The sequence below is a fragment of the Ascidiella aspersa genome, chromosome 2 (assembly GCF_963924565.1).
Source record: "Ascidiella aspersa chromosome 2, kaAscAspe10.2, whole genome shotgun sequence".
Lineage (NCBI taxonomy): Eukaryota > Metazoa > Chordata > Ascidiacea > Phlebobranchia > Ascidiidae > Ascidiella > Ascidiella aspersa.
In genome coordinates, this window is record NC_139448.1 from 863828 (window position 1) to 883530 (window position 19703).

The 19703-nt window shown below is 41.1% G+C and overlaps 1 protein-coding gene across 1 annotated transcript; it reads right to left on the bottom strand.

Annotated features, from left to right (window-relative positions):
• Nucleotides 1–904: 904 nt before the first annotated feature.
• On the bottom strand, nucleotides 905–4643 carry LOC146162976 (uncharacterized). Its single transcript, XM_083382776.1, has 5 exons — nucleotides 4253–4643; nucleotides 2722–3818; nucleotides 2304–2442; nucleotides 2085–2180; nucleotides 905–987 (listed from the first exon to the last, which is right to left on the bottom strand). Exons 1-5 carry the CDS (start codon nucleotides 4533–4535, stop codon nucleotides 905–907), a joined length of 1698 nt encoding a protein of 565 aa, XP_083238902.1. The 5' UTR covers nucleotides 4536–4643.
• Nucleotides 4644–19703: the final 15060 nt, after the last annotated feature.

Sequence of the window (19703 nt, forward strand, 5' to 3'; positions counted from 1 at the left end):
TAGCATTTATGAACAGTTCCACAACAATCACAGGCACGCCACACCTTCAATTGTCATACACTGTTACGTCACAGACGATATAGTTATTATGTTTGCTGTACTTTTAGTAATGCAACTTTAATATTTTTAGTCATTTTGTTTCTGCTATCTGAATGGTTTTAAGTATTGCGCTAAAACTCAGTCAGTTGCTGCTCGAAACGGTTTGAGCTTTCATATTTATTTGTCTTCGATACGGCAGTTGATACACTGGACTGGAAAAAGCGATCAAGTTGTAACGAACCTCGCTGGCGGGAAGCGAATAATGGAATTTTAATCGTAGTGTCATTACGGATTCGTAGTAAATAGTTATTTGTTTATGTTTTATATACAGTCGATTTATCGCAGTGAGGTATCAGCTTCAGCCTCAACTTATCAGCGTGTCTTGTTTTTTTTCTGCATCGATAGGCGGTGCACTAAACCAAATACTCTCACTAGTTTAAAATATTTGACCACACTGAAGCGGTTGATGCTTTATTGCGAGATGCGTAGATCGAATAAGGGGGTCAGCGCAACACAACACTCGATTATAAAGCACAACACAAAAAAAAGGCAAATTGCATGCTTCGCTAAGCGCGCGCCGACGCGGAACCATGTACGCCACAGTACCCCCCTCCAGAAGCGGGCATATAAAAAGCTGCGTAGCGTTGCGGGGGATGAACGTTGCGTCTTGGTCGTCCTCTGGCCGGAGGTTGCGCGACTGGAACCGGTTTAGTTAAATCGACGTGAGCCGGTTTCAAGCGGTCGATGGAAATGGTCTGTTGACGACCTCCAACATCTAAAAGGAAGGTTTTGCTGGACGCTTGAAGGACCTTATATGGGCCATCGTACGGTTTGGTCAGAGGAGCGGCGTACAAACACGTATGGGCTATTCCTCAATGTCGACGGGACGGAAATACGAGGGTTGCTGTGACGCGACATCGGTTGTGGCAACAGCTGTCGGAGAGTGTCCTGTAAAGCAGGTAAAAAGTTAGAAGTAAAACCTCCTTCATTAGCAATGAATTGACCCGGAACTGTTAAAGGTGCGCCATAAACCAACTCAGCGGATGACGCTTTTAAGTCTTTCTTAAGAGCAGTTCTAATGCCCAGCAACACCCAAGGCAACTCGTCCATCCAGTTTGATCCCGTCAAGCGTGCCATCAATGCGCTCTTCAAATGACGGTGAAAACGCTCCACCAGGCCGTTCGCTTGAGGATGGAATGCTGTCGTGCGGTGGAGGTGAATACCCAATAAACTTATGTAAACTTATCTTCAAGCAACCACCAATGGGGAGAAGAATCTTGTTGCACACAAGTGCACAGAGTTATATAATTTAACAACAAGTAACTTATTATTATTAACATGAAGCATCCTTAATTCGAATGAATACATATAGTTAATGATGAGCTAAAAGAAATATGAGTAGGAACACAAACAAAGGCTAACACCTGATAACACAACTACAGCACCAACTAAATAACATTAGGACAGCACTAACATAAATGGCAAGCATGCTGGCACAATGCCACATGTACAAAATCACTCATGCATATAAAATTAGTCATGCATATAAAATTAGTCATGCATAAGAATCAGTCAAGCATGAAATAAAAGTAAATGACACATAAAATACAATTAAGGGAAATTACAGTTAACATACTCATTATCTTTCTTTTTTATTTGTCCAATGTCTAAAACCAATGACAAAGATACAGAAGAAGCACTGTTTTTGGTCAAACAATCCGCAAGCTGTTCGTCAGTTGGAACCCATGATACTGATACCCGATGTTGTTGCTTCATTTCCCTTAAAGAACCAATATCAATTCGAAGCCGTTTATCAGTTACGTTTTTACAAGAATTAACAGCCGCACATAAAGAGCAATTGTCAGTATATACTTCAATGGGTAAACAGGGCAATTCAGGATTACCAAACAGAACCTCATTCCATAAAGTTGTGATGAAAAATGCAGTGTCCAGCCCATCTGACATAGCTAATGTCTCGGCAGCCAAAGTGCTTCTTACAACTCTCCGTATACGTTTGGACTTCCAACTTAATAGATTGCATTTACCATTTTTTCCACCCAGAAACACCAAATGAGCTCCCTGACTTCCACCATCCGATAGATTTGCAAATGCAGCATCAGTAAACACAACCAGCTTTAGATCTGAGTTAAGACCAAGATTTGAATAGTTTAATGTAACTCTATTTGATTTAGCCTTTCTAACAATTTTGTTGCATGCAACCAGATCCCTAACTAAAGCATTTTTGAAATTAGTAGCCGCAACACAGACATCAAAACTAAGATCCGGCCGAGTTTGTGTTGCAATCCAAAGAAGCTGTCCAATCTTCGATCTCAAAACTTCTTTTTCTTCAAACGTTAGTTCATTGTCAAGTTGTTTCTTGCGATAAGGAGAAATAATAATTTCCTGCAAATTGTTGACATAGTCAAATTGACATAATGAAATGCTGTGTGGGCTTTGATTTAGTTCAAGACCGATATACTTAAACTGCTGTTGTTCTTCTTTTCCGATGCGAAATGTTGTCCTGATTTGTTTAATTATAGTGTGCTCAAAATCCAATGTTCCACTCCACAAAAAATCATCGACATAAACACACCCAAGAAGAACCTTGCCATTGTGCCAGAAAAATATTGACTGATCGAGCAAACTCATTTTAGCTCCATGATCAAGCATAAATTGCTTTACCTTTCTGTACCACGATTTGGATGCATCCACTAAGCCATATACACATTTTTCCAGTTTCCAAAGAACATCTTTAGAACTCTTTGCTTCTTTTGGAGGCTGAACAAAAATATCCCTATCCAAAGCTTCTCCCTGTAAAAAAGCTGTTTTTATATCAATAGAACAAATTGCCCAATCCTGCTGTCTTGCTATACTCAGAAGAACTCGGAGTCCATCTTTTGAACAGGTTGGTGATTCCCTATCAAGTAAGTTGCGGTCTTTTTCCTCAAACCCTCTTGCAACTAATCTAGCTTTAGGTTTAGGACCATTTTCACTTTCTTTCATAGTACAAACCCACCTAACAGAGATGCATTTTTGATTTCTGTTGGGCACAATGCTATAAACTTTATTTCTTTGCCAGCTTCTAAGCTCTTCTTCTTTTGCCTCTTGGAACGAAACATCACAGTTATAAATTTCATCAACATCGTCCACATGCTCTGGAAGTACAGTTAAATCATTAACCTTATCAAAATTAACCCATGTCAATTTTCCAATTAGATCATTTGGAGTCATAAATTCAACATTAAATGAATTTTTATATCTTCCGGTAGCCTTACCAGCTCTACTCAACACCTTTGCAGTACAACTCACACCATCAGAGTTAAAAAAACGAACAGTCTTATGCAAAATGTTTCTATTTTTTGATACTGATTTGCTCAAAGATAATTCAGACTGATGTGTTTGAGTTGTGGGAGTGTCATCTGAGGGAGCTTCATCCTCACTTGAGTCTTCAGTGTCATCATGTGTAGTGGTTGGACTGGGAACTGTAGGTGAAGGTGAATGTGCTTCAACGGACCCTTGATCAATTGATTTGTCTTGGGTGTTATGGTAAGGCTGTACACGGCAAACATGAGCTTTAATAAACTGCCCACCATGTCGAAGAAAAACCACTGCCCCATCTTGTCCTAAAACTTTAGCAGGACCTCTCCATTCCGCCTGCTCATCTCGTTTATAATATACATGATCTCCAATATCATAAGTCTGTCCAGTTTGACGTGTCTGTTTGCGCAAAGCCCGTCTTATCTTTTCAGAAGTCTGTGCTACTATAAATAATTTTCTTGCTGAATGCAATGCAGACAAATGAGATCCAACAGTACCATATCCTTCTTCTAAGGCCGACAGTCTATCGGTTAAAATAGACGGTAAATTAGGGTTTTTCCCAAAAATATTTGACATGGACTAAATCCACTATTGTTTACAAGTGAGTTTTTAGCTGATAACGCCCAAGCAAGACATGTGTCCCAATCACACGATGTGTCACTTTTTAACTTTTTAAGGATGTCTGTAAGTATCATATTGTGTCTCTCACAGACACCATTACTCCATGGGGAGTAAGCCGGAGTAGTTTTCACCTCTATTCCAAATTTGGAACACATATCTCTAAATTCCTGGTTGTCAAATTCTCTTCCATTATCACTAAGAACATTCTTTGGTGCACCAAAAATGCTTACCCAGTATTTTAGGAAATTCTTGACAATTACTGAAGCGGACTTACTTCTAATTATCGCAGCATATGCTTCATCTACCTTTTCTGTTTTGAAGGCAATATCCATATGAGCAAGCAACCGCTCCATTCCATCATCATTGTGCAAGAACTCTGTTTGTAGTTCTGAGGCAGCCCTTTCTGCCTTAGCATTTCCCTCCAACGATTCCAAGACAACAACAATTGCCTGTTCCTTTTTTGGAACAGGTGTGACCAACTGCCACATGCCAATTTTGTTTCTCCAATTGGAGTAAGGAATGTCATTGTTAAATTTTGGTGGCAACTTTTTAACCATCCTCTGCTACCATGTAAACTTATCTTCAAGCAACCACCAATGGGGAGAAGAATCTTGTTGCACACAAGTGCACAGAGTTATATAATTTAACAACAAGTAACTTATTATTATTAACATGAAGCATCCTTATTCAAATAGAAAACATATAGTTAATGATGAGCTAAAAGAAATATAAGTAGGAACACAAACAAAGGCTAACACCTGATAACACAACTACAGCACCAACTAAATAACATTAGGACAGCACTAACATAAATGGCAAGCATGCTGGCACAATGCCACATGTACAAAATCACTCATGCATATAAAATTAGTCATGCATATAAAATTAGTCATGCATAAGAATCAGTCAAGCATGAAATAAAAGTAAATGACACATAAAATACAATTAAGGGAAATTACAGTTAACAGTTGGCCTACGGTAGTCCACAGCTCAGACGTGAACTGCGGGCCTCGATCCGATGACATGCGAGTTGGAATGCCGAATCTGGAGAGCCAATGAAATATGAGAGCCCGCGCACAGGTAAGTGTGGTAGCGTCTTCCATTGGTATAGCTTCCGGCCATCGTGAGAACCTGTCGACAATTGTAAAAACATACCTATGGCCTCGACACGGTGGAAGTGGACCAATAATATCGATATTTATGTGCTGAAAACGAGCAGACGGAGGTATGTAGTCCTTCAGTCCTTGGAACGCTGACAACAGATGCATTGCTTGGCCCATTGGACAACATTCTTTTTTATGCCATGCCAGACAAACTTTGAGGCCATAAGTTTTTGTTGTGATGCGGATGGATGGGTGTGATAACCCATGTACGGCGTCAAACACTTTTTTCTGCCATGATGCAGGGACAATTGGACGAGGATTACCTGTAGATACATCGCACAGGAGTGTAGTTGCGGAAGAACCAATTGAAATATCCTTCAAAGTCAACCCTGTAACAGCAGTGCGGTAAGATTGTACTTCGTCTGTCTGTTGTGCACGCGCTAGTGCCTCGAAGTCCAAGTCTGCAGTTGAACCTTCTAAGGAATGGACAAATGACCTTGATAGAGGATCAGCAACTGTATTTGACTTACCGCTGATGTGTTGAACATCGGTGGTAAACTGGGAAATATAGGAGAGTTGACGTTGCTGACGAGCAGACCACGGATCTGAAACTTTCTTGAATGCAAAAGTGAGAGGTTTGTGATCAGTATAGGCTGTGAAGTTGCGACCTTCAAGGAAGTAGCGAAAGTGCCTGATTGCTAGGTGTAGTGCAAACAACTCGCGATCGAAGGCACTGTACCTGGTTTCGGGTTTTCTCAGTTGACGACTGAAAAACGCCAGGGGGACCCAGCAGCCTTCTTTAAGTTGTTGGATGACTGCGCCGACGGCAGACTGCGAAGCATCAACTGTGAGCGCGATGCTGGCTTGCCACTCCGGGTGATGCAAAAGCGTTGCGTTAGCGAGTGCATTCTTTGCTTTGTCGAAAGCTTCCTGAAGAACGCGAGTCCAAACGAGTGACCTCGGCTTGCCAAGGAACCATACAGGGGCTTCATAATGTCTGCGACATTTGGAATGAACCTGTGATAGAAGTTTATCATACCGCAAAACTCCTGTAAACCCTTGACGGTTTGAGGCACAGGAAAGTTGTTGATTGCGTCAACTTTCGAAGGCAGAGGTTTGACCCCGTGCTGGTCAACGAAATGACCGAGGAACTCCAGGCTTTCTTTACCGAACTCGCACTTTTGCAGGTTCAAAACAAGACCGTGGTCTGAAAGCTGCTGCAAAAGCTGCGTTAAGTGTTGCATGTGAGCAGCCTTAGTTGGACTAGCAACAAGAATGTCATCGAGGTAAACATAAATAAAGTGCAAACCTTGACAAATCGAGTCCATCATCCTCTGAAAAGTTTGCGCGGCATTCTTCAACCCAAACGGAGTTCGAAGAAACTCGAAGAGACCAAATGGCGTGATGACAGCGGTCTTTGCGATGTCTGCTTCAGCAACTGGAACCTGATGATAGCCTCGTATTAAGTCTATTTTAGAAAATACGGTACAACCAGCCAGACGTGCAGTAAAGTCGTGGATATGGGGTATAGAGTAACGATCAGCTTGAGTGGCATCATTGAGGCAACGATAATCGCCACAGGGGCGCCAACCACCCGAGGGCTTCTCTACCATGTGGAGAGGTGACGACCATGGGCTGGATGACCGGCGCACTATACCTAACTCGAGCATCTTTTGAAATTCAGCCCTAGCTAACGATAACTTTTCAGGCGAAAGGCGTCTGACGCGGGAGTGTACAGGTTGGCCAGTGGTCACAATATAGTGTTGGACGCCATGCTTAGGCAAGGCATCGGAAAAACTAGGGATTTTCAGACTAGGAAACCTATCTAATAATCTTTCAAATGGAGAAAGCAACGAATTAAGTGTGTTAAGTTGAGGCGGTGGACAGCGATATACTCTTAACGGGTAAGTAGAAAAAGCATCGGAGTGTACAAGACGTTTCCTTTCAATATCGACTAACAAGCGGTTAGCGCGAAGAAAGTCTGCACCGAGCAGTGGGCGTGAAACGTCTGCCAACACAAACCTCCATTTAAAAACTCCAGCCGGGATGTGGAGTGTAAACATTTTGTAACCGTAAGTGGCGATTAAACTACCATTTGCAGCCTTAAGAACGGAACCCTTCGGGTTTGTGCGTCGTTCGAGACCGGTAGGTGGAAGGGCTCTTACTTGAGCTCCAGTGTCCACTAAAAAGTTACGACCAGAAACCCGGTCCCAAAGAAAAAATAGACTGAAAGCATTGCCGTCTGTCTTCGCTATCACAGGCTGCCGGCCTTGTCGTTTCCCTGAAAAGAACAAGGTGGGCTGCATTGACGTGCGTCTGCTCCAAAGCGTCTATGGTAGAAACATATACCAGTAGTTTTATCGCTGTTATTGCGAAATTGCTTACCACGTTGCACCTTGCTTACAGCGAACTCGTTGTTGCTACGGTGAGAAAGCCATAAAATGTCTGCCTTCAGAGCCAATCGACGAAGATCTGTGGTATCCTCGCGAGCCAATACTAACCGGATATCCTCAGGCATGTGCTGCAAAAACAAATGTTCAAAAAGAAAACAAGAACGGTGGTCTCCGAGTAGGGCAAGCATCTCGTCCATTAAAACAGAGGGTTTCTTGTCGCCCAAAGGAGGCATGTTTAAAAGCTGCGCTGCTCGTTCTTGCAGCGTAAATGACTGCAGCAAGCGTTGCTTAATTGCGTCGTACTTGCCTTCGGCCGGCGGGCGCTCCAGCAGGTCAATTAAACGTGCTGCAGTTCCTTGGTCGAGCGCAGAAACTATGTAATAGAACTTAGTTTTATCTTCAACAATTTTCTTAATAGCAAACTGCGCCTCTACCTGCTGCAGCCAAACACGTGGCTGTGTTGGCCAGAACGTAGGAAGCTTCGAAAACGGCGTGTTCAGCTTCCATCTTCGACTTCAAAAGAACGTTTTAAAGTTGCGGGGTCACCAGTGAAGCGGTTATGTTGGTTTATTCGCATCAATTAAAGAAAACGAATAAGAAAGAAAAAGAACGAAATAAAACGGGCGAGACGAAAAACAAATATGCAAATAAAAACGTTGATATCAAACAATGATTATGCAAATTCCCTGCTCCAGACCGCCTCTGTCAACCCGGGAGGGTTTGTGAGAGGCTTTCCGGTATGAAAGTCCCGCAAGTGGGGCAGGACTTCTGGCTTTTAGGAAGCCACACGTATGCATAATTGCATTCATCGCACCAGCGGAAGATCCTCTTGCAGGCGTCGCATACAGTCGGTGTGCCCGGCTCTGGAAAATCCACAAGAGCTAGGCAGTCGCACTCGAGGCATTCACGGCATTTACGCACTGGCCCGTCCACAGAAGGCCCCTTGGACTGCGGCAGGCATAGCCTGTCATCTTCGGCTTTTGGACGCTTTTGATCGTTCTCGGGAGGGGTGTTGCCGCTGTTTCTTGGTCGTTTGGTGGTGCAGTCGTCTTCTGGCTGTTGGATGTCGGTTGCCGCTGAGTTGCCGGGGGCTGCTGTTGCTGTTACTTCTGTGGCCGCCGTTTTGCTGGATGATGTTGCCGCCTCTGTCCTTCTTTCTTTCTTCGTCTTCTCCCCGCTCTCCGACGAGATGTCTGCTGGCATGTTCTCCGGGGTCTTCTCTGAGTTTGTCGCTGGGTCGGGTTCCTCGTCTGATGTGCGCTGCGATGGGGGCTGGCGTGTCGGGCAATTTGCCCGGATGTGGCCGAAAGCTCTGCAGTGGAAGCACTGCTGTGGTTGCTGGTAGTACCTCACTGGGAATGTGAGTCCTTCGCATCGGATGGTTGCCGGGATGGGATTTCGTTTCAGCTGCTCGGTGAGCACCTCTGCTTTTATTCTCCCGTCTGGGAGACCGGCTATGGCGTCTTTTAGTTTTCTGGCCTCTAGAGCAGTGCCGTGGTTCTTCTGGATGTACGCCATAAGCGTACCGATGTTGAAGCGAGGTGGCACGTGCGAGATTTCCACGCTGGTGTATTCGCCCTCATAGCGCCTTGCGAGATCGACTTCGGGTCTGCTCTTCAGCTTGAAAACCAACTCTTCAGCTTGCTGCTCAGTTTTACACGTAAAGCCCGTGTAGCCTCCTTTCCTTTCGACTATCCCCTCCAGGTTGTTGGTGTCGAAAGACACCAGTTTTAGGAGGCTGTAGATGAAGTTCCTTGATCTCTTGCTAGGAATTTTAGCAACGGCCTCCGTACGACGGGAGAAGACCTCCCTCCTGCGGGGCGCTGCGACGAGGGAAGGATTCCCTGCGGCGGTGTGTGGATTCCCCTGGGAAACGGCCATGTTCCATGGCTTGGACAACATATTTTGGTCATACACTTGTATGTTCGAGTGTCTTGTTTCTCGAGTGAAATCGAAAGAATCACCAGTGAAGCGGTTGATGCTTTATTGCGAGATGTGTAGATCGAATAAGGGGGTCAGCGCAACACAACACTCGATTATAAAGCACAACACAAAAAAAGCAAATTGCACGCTTCGCTAAGCGCGCGCCGACGCGGAACCATGTACGCCACAACACAAAACCATGTACGCCACAACACATTTTAGGCTGGCTACGGGCACAACTCTCTAGCTAGGTATTGCAAAACCAAAATGTCACCACTTTTATCACTTGCCAGTTATTATGACTGTAAAACTTTCTTGTAACGTTTTGTAACTCATTTTTCAGACACGTGTTTTGACCCGTCAGTATAGGGATGTTTAAAGTAGAATATCGGTTAATTTTTATTTGTTTATCGCAGAAAGTTACGCCTTATCCTACGTACGTGGGTGGCAAGTTTAGATAAAGGCCTGTCGCTGTGGCGAAACATTAACTGTGCTGCTTTACATGTAGCCATGTAGTGCGGCGTCAGCGTTTTTCGGGCGGCCAATTACTTGCCGATAATATTAATTGTCGGTCAAATGCCGTTGGTCGAGACCTAATATTCAGCTAGGTTATGCATGTAAAAAAATTAAAAAATCCATAAATCACTCGCTTGGCTGAGTACAAAATAGAGCCAAATATAAAAAATACCTTGGCAGGAACAAGCTTTTTAATGAGTAATTAGTTAACTTAAATTAAAATAACTGATTTATTAAATTTTTGAGCAACTAAGTGCCTTTATTTGTTGGTTAATGGCTATATTTGTTATTAACCTGGAGAAGTGAAAACCAGTAAATACAATGCTAGATATTTTTAAGCAGGGGGCCACGAGGGTTGAGAGTCTTTCAAAGGGGGCCACGAAGCATAAAAGGTTGAGAACCACTGAACTGACCTATCAAAGTTATTTCGTTCCTATTAGTTCAAGTTTGAGTTGTTAATTCATACGGGAAATTGGAATAAAAAATGTGTTCAATCACAGAAAATTCTTGAAGAGAAATAAAGTTATTTCTTATACCCAAACTTGCTACTTTACCCACCATCGCGCCAATAAAATAACATGTAAGCACTTCCCGGTGAAGTAACAGTGGAAACACACAATAAGATCTATAAAGTAACAATATTTAAAGCCGGATGTTCTATAACACTATAGTATTAAGACCAACAACAATAAAACAACACTTTGTGCCCCCTATTCACGTTTAAGAAATATAAATATAAAATATGTTCAGTAACGTCACAAGAGAGGTTTATGATGTCACAATGAAAACCACCAGTTAAAGTTTAACTGCTAAATGACGGAAATATTAAATATTTGTGGCCCTACGACAGCAAGTATACCTTTGTTAGGATCAGAATAGATCGCCACAATATGTTTCCCTTCATCGTTTTACAGCATTCTAATTTTCCTTGCAATAACGCCATTAATAGCGTGATTTAACATAAATTGCTATTATAGAGTTCATGAATCACCGCGGCGCAACATGCGAAAGTATGCATAGCGCTTTGGTGCTCATTAAATTTAAGGGCGAGTGGCTATCAATCAGAAAGCTACACGAGCTAATGAGAGCATTTTTCATTTCAACATTTGTCAATTGTAGCTTGGTCACAATCACTGTCCTTGTCGTATTCATCCGAGCCAGGGGCGTATCCAGAAATCCAAAACGGGGGGGTCCCGAATTTTCAAATTCGGGAATTCCCCGTTTTTCCGTCTGACGTTAATGACGTCATAAAATAGTGACAGATATGACGTCATAAATCAGCGATTGTAATGACGTCATGAATAATAAAAAATCATCAGAAACAGCCAATTAACGTCCAGCAAAAGCAAACTTTTAGACGCAAAACACAACGTCACACGTACGTCGTTGACAATCCTGCCAGGCGCCAGTGTTACGACTTTAACTAGTAATTCTAGAAAATTACCTAGGCCTTCTGTAAAGTCGCTAGTGAGTCCTTATTTTCGGGCATTAGATAACCTACCAAAGAGAACTTATATTAAAGACCACAACTAGAAAACCCAATGTACAGATGTATTGGTTGCAAGAGTAGAATATTACCACACCACAAACAATAATGACACTTAGACACACACAATTACTTACAAAAAACCGACAGACAGAGCATAATGACGCTTAAAGTTTTACTCGATAATTTCACAACAGTATTGCAGAATGCTGGCGACTTGGCGACTATGTCGGCCGAAGAATCAGCCAGAAAACCGAAGAAATTGGTGTAAAAAAATTTTAAGTAAAAAAAATTTAAAAAAAAATATTTTTTTGTTTCAACATCCAATTTACAAAATACCTTGTGGTTGTTTCCAAACATATTTAATCTCATCTATTTTTGAACAGCGGAATTATGTAATAACATTACACAACACAATTGGCAGAAATTCATTTTGTTGTGTTATTTTGAAAAAAATTACGGTAGTGTGAAGCACATTGTTTAGTGAGAAAAAGCTAGTGTAAGGCATATAGACTGTTTATTATTTAAAAAAGTACACACTTTTGATCATAGGCTACAATTGTTACATGTTGGCAGTTTTGCTTTGAATTGGCAAGTACTTCTACATTGAGTTGAATTTCCAATTCCTGTTAATTTTACTGGTATAACATTAGCATCAGCATATTAAGGATGTACCAGGCTATGCTTCTCCACCTAAGGCCTAGCCCTAAGTATATTTTTGGTTGTTTAATTACGCAAATACAAAAATTTTTCGCACTTCGCGCGTACTTTAGCCTGGTTTTGCAAGGTTTATGTGTCTTAGTTTTCAACAAATCTATCCCAAAGGTAATATGCATACTATGGGGCATGTTGTAATGTGACTGTGACAATTTCTATTAAATTTTATTATAGATAGATAGATATGTAGATAGATATGTTTATTGTTAGGGAAGTAGATTCCCAGGGAGCAGCGAAAGACCGTTAGGTCATCAAAGTCAGCCGCTTATAAATATCATTATTTCGAGCAATATAGATTGAAAATTTATCCAAAGAATATTTTTTCGTGCTTTTCAATCTGGTTTTGAGCAGCACGTTTTCACACGAATTTGCCTGAAAACAGCTATCTATGTTATTCTTTTAGAGCAAGAAGAGCAGACATGTACGTACACCCCTAGGCCCAAGGTTGTACCTTCACATGTCCCTTATGTATTAGTTAATGACTTAATGTCCAAAAATTTTCGCGCCTTTGGCGCTACGTTTTGTTGTCCAATTTACTTAATAGCCTTGTTTATCGCCAAAACATGGCAAGGTTCGAACATTCCTTAGGCGAACACATCATTTAAGTTTAGGGGCGCAACCAAAAACCGAAGAATTTTCGCCAAAAATGCTGGTCACCAGAAGGCTGGCAAGATTCTGCCAGCCTGATTTCACAAGGCTACACCCAGACGTCTATTGAGCTGTAGGCGGTGAGCCGCTCGTAATATACGCTAAAACAAAACTCCTTTTTACGGGAACCGACGCGCTCCCGGAAACCCCAGGCCTGCCTTACAGGGCGGCCGTTTCGTGGAAAGATAACATTGGGCGGACCTTTTCGTGAGAAGTTAAACCGCGCCGGAAAACAAGCGATAAATGATCGTGAGATTTGCAGCGTTGTTTAGAGCAGGAAAAAAAATGTCTAGAGTCCAATTAACGGCGAACACCAGAGCGCACAAAAATATTACGTCATTATACATGTCCCGGAATGCGAAAACCTAATTCCTAGCCCTACATTCAAGAACAAAGGCGCTAAGGGGGAAAACGGCATTTTTAAAAATTTCTTGCAAGTTTTTATTACATTGTCGAAAATAAAAATAAAAGAAATGTTAAAAAATATGTGTCCAATATTTTTGAATACGTTTTCCGTTTGTCCGCGACGCACTTGGCAGCCTTCCACGGCGCAAGGATAGAGAAGCGCTAATCTATATCAATAGACAACATCAAAACGTAAAAAGAAAATTCGCGCGAAGCGCTAAAATTTTTCGCACTTACGTAGTTAAAATAGTCAAAAAGTATTTAAAATGGACTCGTGTATTGTTTGTTAAAGAGGCAGCGGGCCCGATGAATTACAGCGACCGCTTGATTGATGTTATTAATTGTCGAACACACACTTGTTGATTAGCCAACCCGAACGAATAACGAAAGGCGAAAGACAAATAAATATCCTGCGTTTACGGTCGATCAAACAAGAAACGGAAAACGGCGTTCTGCGTTTGATTTTGGTTTCCATTAGCAAGACCATAGGCGCCGAACTTTCGAAATCCCAGGGCGTCTTTTGAAACAGTCTTTGAAAAGGGGAATCCCGAAATTTCAACTTAGAAAATTCCCCTAATTTTTGTCTTCTTAATCACTAATGACGTCATAAAATAGTGACGGGAATGACGTTATAAAATAGTAAAGAGAACGACTCATACAACCAGACACAGCCAATAAACGTCCAGCAAAAGCGAACCTTTAAGACGTGAAGCGAACACGTGCGTCGAAACAGCTCAGTGTGCAATCGTTTACTTCAGGCGAGAAACTAGACCAAGACGGTAAGTATGTGTGATTGATTTTGGATTTTCATGTAAGGGACCACGCTAAATTACAAGCACGTCTTTCGCATCCTGCAAAACGAATATCGTTTTTCCGGGTTGAAATATGCCACATCTGCGCCGAGACGTGTGTCAAGTTAGCTAAATACAAGCTGCGGTTTAGAGAAAATAAGTTGTGTCAATTGCACACCAAGCACGTGGTCTTTGGATTTGAAAATAATTTTGCGGCAACTATCATTACATAAAAAAGGCGACTTTAAACAAACACAGTTAGACTACCTTTTCAAGGGAATTGCGTTAGTTACAAAAATTCCGTTGTTACACCAACATCGAATACTATCGCAGACAGCGAACAGTGTTAAACAGTACCCTAACTCGACGTTTTTAGCGAGAAAAGAGAAAAAAGGCTTAACTTAGGGTGGTCAATTGTCGAATACATTTTTGCTAATCAGCCAACCTGAACGAAAGGTGAAAGAAAAAAAGCATTCCGTGTTTACGGTCGACCACACAAGCAGTGTTTTTTTATATTTTTATATAAGTTTGGCGTTGAAAAGCTTTGTTCGGAATATTACGTCTATTTATCGATTTGAGTGACCAAACGTATCAGCATATTGAACACTAGGAATTGTGACTCTAGACCAGGGGTTCCCAACCTTTTTACGATCTCGTACCACTTGGGGCACTCTGTACTGCCACGCGTACCACTTTTTTTAGAACAGTGGTTCTTACCTATTTTTCTGCTGCGCCCCTTTGGTAATTGTCCCGTGTTTTTTCTGTAAAAGTTAACTCTTCGTGGCGCGAAGAGCGAAATAAATTGCGTTCATTTGGTTTGTATTGGCTAAACTTTAATTTGGGAGACACACAAAAGTTGCTCGTGCTCGATATATTGGTTTACATCGAGCTGATTTTGACAGACATATTGCAGTAATCGTGATTTAAAAAGTGTTATGACACACAATGCGAAGGCTATTTACTGCAAATAACATTCAAAATTGGCGCAAAAATGTCTGAGTTCCCCCCAATTAGTGTTGCGCAAAAAGAAGTAATTCGTAGTTCGCGCGAAACGCTAAATGTTTACGTAGTTTTGTTGTTAAAATTGACAAAACACAGTTTGTGGAGAAGGTGGATCTTCTTCAACTATATCATACTGTTCTGACTAAACACCGCCCAATAGGCTGACTAAACACAGTTCTGACTAAACACGGCCAAATAGGCTGACTAAACACAGTTCTGACTAAACACAGCCAAATAGGCTGACTAAACACAGTTCTGACTAAACACAGCCAATAGGCGGTAATAAGTAGCAAATATTCTCCCAAAATTCAAGAAACTATATTAAACATAAGCAGCCTCGAAGTTCGCAACTCGATTTTTTCTCAGTTTCTTTTCTAAACGTGTAATTTTGATGTTATGCATAGGGCGGCATACAAGCATATTTAATACCTATCGCAACATGGAACTGAATAAATCAGTATAAAAAGTTAAAAACTGGAAGGTAGACCCTGCGCCTACCTAAGAATTGCTTGGCGCCCCCTAGGACCCACTGTCCCACAGCGTTGTATGGCTTTTTAAAGCAACTGTGCTACTTATTGACATGACCTGTATTTGGAAGATCGTATAATGGTACAAAACAACGGGGATAGTTACGTAACAATGAATAGGCTTCAGGATTTTTTTTGTAAAACAACAAATAAACAAAATATAAAAGTTGTCAATCCAGGTTTTTAAAAACGAAAAACTACTCGCGTACCACCTGAACAACCTTCACGTACCACATGTTGGGAAACCCTGCTCTAGACGAAGCATTGTGTGTTATTCGGCGTTTAAAATTTAGGAAATAGGTTAACACTTGTCTATTTTAGCCTCGGTAATTGGCTTGACGCATCTTTTATCACAGAATATTTTTCACTAAACACAAATTTCGCATCAGCTTAAGCTTGACCTACGTTAGCGCGACCTGGTATTTCGTACTTTCAGCGCTTCAGTTTATTAATACGTGCGAACGAACACTTTCACAGATGGTACTTCTCCCCATGTAATTCAGGAAAGTCGCGCATACTGTTAGTGAACCACGATTGTGCTACTAGCGGTGTACATTGCGCTAGCTGTAATATAGTGTTTACAGAGATGGAGTTGCACACTAATTGCACATGAAACCTGGTCGAATTTCAGGGCGTTTTGACACCCTGCGTCAAAAAACGCTCTGCACACCCACGTTCAAAAACTCTTAACCACCCGTAATAAAATACAGTACAATGAATGTTCGGTTATTAGCGGCCCAACAACTATATGATATGACCGAAATATTAAAAAATTACTCGTGGCCACTAAAAATTGCAAAAATCTCCACATCGGGCCACAGTTTGCCGACCACTGTCTTAAAGGTACAAGCCCAATCCTGGACCTGTGTGACGTTATAATAAACATTGACAATAATATTGTGTGACAATACTAGCGCTGAAATAAAAACCAGAGGCAGTGATGTCACATTCCCTTTGTGTGCTTATGCAAACCATAAATCGTAAGAAAAATACGCCGCTATACATAAATTTAAGGTTGTCGCGACCCAAAGTGAACGCCTTTGCATTTGCAACTGATTAACGTCAATCGCGCGAAGCGGAAAAATGTTTCAAAATGGAAAGAGGTTTATTAGAAGGAGACTTGACGCATTAAGACTATATTTAAAAACATGTGTACTGTTAGGTCAGTTTCACAAACCAACTTTTATTGAGTTGACAAAATTTGTATCAACGTACGGCACCAACACTTGTGTTTTCTTTAACATGCACACCTCTGCAGAAAATCAAACATTGCTATGTTTTGCTACTTTACCTTAAATTTTCGGCCAAAATTACTTGAAATTCATTTAGTTATAAACTTAAGAGAATTTTTTTTTTCGAAATAAAAGTAAAAAGTTTTTTTGGCTTGCTTGCGAACATATACACCCTCACCCATTAGCGATTAAACATTAATTTAAACTACTTTTTAGCCGGGGAAATAGCTTAAGTTTATAACTACTGCATTATTAAAAATATTTGGTAATTGATTCAAATATCTAATACATATGCGGGTAATAATTTAGACTGTACCTTCCCTGACGTCACTTTAAGTCAAACAATAAAACTTTTTGCGGTGTTTTTGCTACTTGTATATTTTCGTCCAAAATTACTTGAGATTTTGTTTCGTTTTTTGTACAAAATAATTTATTTCAACAAAACATTGAAGAGAAATATTTAAACTCACGATGTTATGTTTCTATGAATTAGTTGAAGGACCTGGCCCTCAACATTAACCAAATCCAAAACGCCGGAGTGAAAAGTTTGTCGGAGATTGTTCACAAGTTGGAGATGTTGTGGTTGATCGAATGTGGCGTCACAGACATCAGTCCACTCACCGACGCCATCAAGAACAAAGATTGCAAAGTAGGTGGTTTTTAAAGTTGGATTCTCGAGAAGCAGTCAGAGGTACAGTAGCCAAACAAGCAAGTTCGTGAAATTTAATAAAAAATGTTGCATTTATAATTTAGCAAAAAGTAAAAATAAAATGTTTTTGTTTTTTAGTTTCTCTTAGGTACACATACACCCATTTAGTTCTTTTATCACAGAATATTTTTCACTAAACACAAATTTCGCATCAGCTTAAGCTTGACCTACGTTAGCGCGACCTGGTATTTCGTACTTTCAGCGCTTCGGTTTATTAATACGTGCGAACGAACACTTTCACAGATGGTACTTCTCCCCATGTAATTCAGGAAAGTCGCGCATACTGTTAGTGAACCACGATTGTGCTACTAGCGGTGTACATTGCGCTAGCTGTAATATAGTGTTTACAGAGATGGAGTTGCACACTAATTGCACATGAAACCTGGTCGAATTTCAGGGCGTTTTGACACCCTGCAAGAAATCCAGGGCGTCAAAAAACGCTCTGCACACCCACGTTCGGCGCCTATGAGCAAGACGTGTGACCCAATTACACTGAAAAAAAACACGCAGCTTCAGACGGTGAGGTAAACCCTGACAAAAACGAACAAAAAACGTTAATGTCACTTCCGAAAAGGGGGGGTCCAACCCCCCCCCCCCCCTGGATACGCCACTGATCCGAGCTGCAATCAGCGTCAACGACGACAGATCTTGATGGCGATTCTTTTTGTGTTACTTTTCTGCGGCGTTTAGCTCCATTTAGCCACACGTTAATGGCTGGTTGTGGGTCGAATTGTGTAAGATTAGCAGAGCATATTTGCACCACCGTCAAGTCGTTCATCGTATCAGTGGCTAGACCAGCGCTTCTCCAAGTTTTTTTCATATTCCTCCCTTAAAGACTCAAACACCGTTAATTCCTCTCCGACAAAAATAAAAAAAAGGAATATTCACAATATTTCAGTTATGCACGAAATTCTCCGCGTTTAGCAAATGTCAAGCAATCAATATATAGTGGGAAATAGAAGAAGTGTTTGCTTAAACAGTGTGAAACAGACACCTGGTGCTACTAGACTTTACTTACTGTGACGAAACAATATAGATATTGTAAACCAGACAGACTCCTTATGGCGTCACAGTTAAAGCAGCATTTAGTCTTCACGTATACTTTAATTTAAGTCTTATAGTTTTCCTCCCAAAAATTTTAAATTCCCCCTAAAGTGAACCAAGTGGCTCCTTTTGAGAACCACTGGGCTAGACGGTTCCTCAAACAAGTATTCGTCAATTTCATGTTGCTAAATCCACGCTCGTTTTCGGAAGAACTAGCCGGCAAACAAAGCAGTGAATCAATAAGAGCAAAAATGTTGCTGTAATCGTCACCAAATGAACGACCAACCTCATCCCAAGATAGTTTCGCGACCGATTCCTCGAATCTAAATAAAATACTGCAATTACTAAAATACAATATATTTTTAGATTGACGCTGATACCGTCTGCATAAATGCATCTTTAGCAGCTGCCATTTTTCTGTCACGATAACACTATCTATTCCAGCGCTTACGAGCAATGTGGAATAGTGTGTACAGATCATTTGCACTTCTTTATCTCCAAATACTGCAAAATATGAGAAATAATCAAAACTTAAAATTGTAGTTATTCCATAACCAGTTACTTTTAATTTCTTCTTTGTCGAACGAAGGCCATCTTGGGAAGCTTGCAATCGCTGTGGCTGATACGAAGCTGTCAGTTCCAACAGAAAATCTTTTTAGTAGCGCATAAATTACTTTTTCAACCAAAAATTAATGCTGACCTGTTCAGTAATCGGCATGTCACGCATTTTTTCCCCATTAAATATTTCCTCGAAATTAACTTCTTCGTAATATTTGTTTAGAAAAGCACCATTTCTAAAATATGAATTTACTTAAAAAACACAGTCTTGGGAATTATCGATGTAAACTGAAAAGTATACGTTTGTTGTAGAAAACTACCTTTCTTCAAGAATGCGAAGAACATCTAATGTTATGTCAAACTTTCCCTCACATCAGCCATTACCTGCTCAGACTGTAGACACAGCGATAACGAATGAATCGGGGTTAGCACATCGGCAAGTAAATGCTATAAAGACATAACATCAGATCTCTTCATCGGCCGTAAATAACCCACCGCTCTATGTTTTAAATCACCACTCAAATTTACCGAAAAATAATTTCCTTTACCCTTTCCTTTGCTGTAAGTCCTCCAAGTTGAGCGCGGATTGCGCTTGTACCCTCGTATCACATTCTTGGTTGATAGCAGAGTATGACCCACCCATCTTGTGCCACAAACTCTCGTGGGCATTA

Bases quoted from the DNA above. Each gene is read 5' to 3' on its own strand.
- LOC146162976 (XM_083382776.1), bottom strand. From the start codon at position 4,535: ATGGTTAAAAAGTTGCCACCAAAATTTAACAATGACATTCCTTACTCC. The intron at 3,819-4,252 runs GTAAGTCCGCTT...CATTGCATTCAG, and splicing joins ATATGCTGCGATAATTAGAA to CAAGAAAATTATTTATAGTA. The intron at 988-2,084 runs GTAAATGCAATC...CCTGCTTTACAG, and splicing joins GTTTCTGGGTGGAAAAAATG to GACACTCTCCGACAGCTGTT.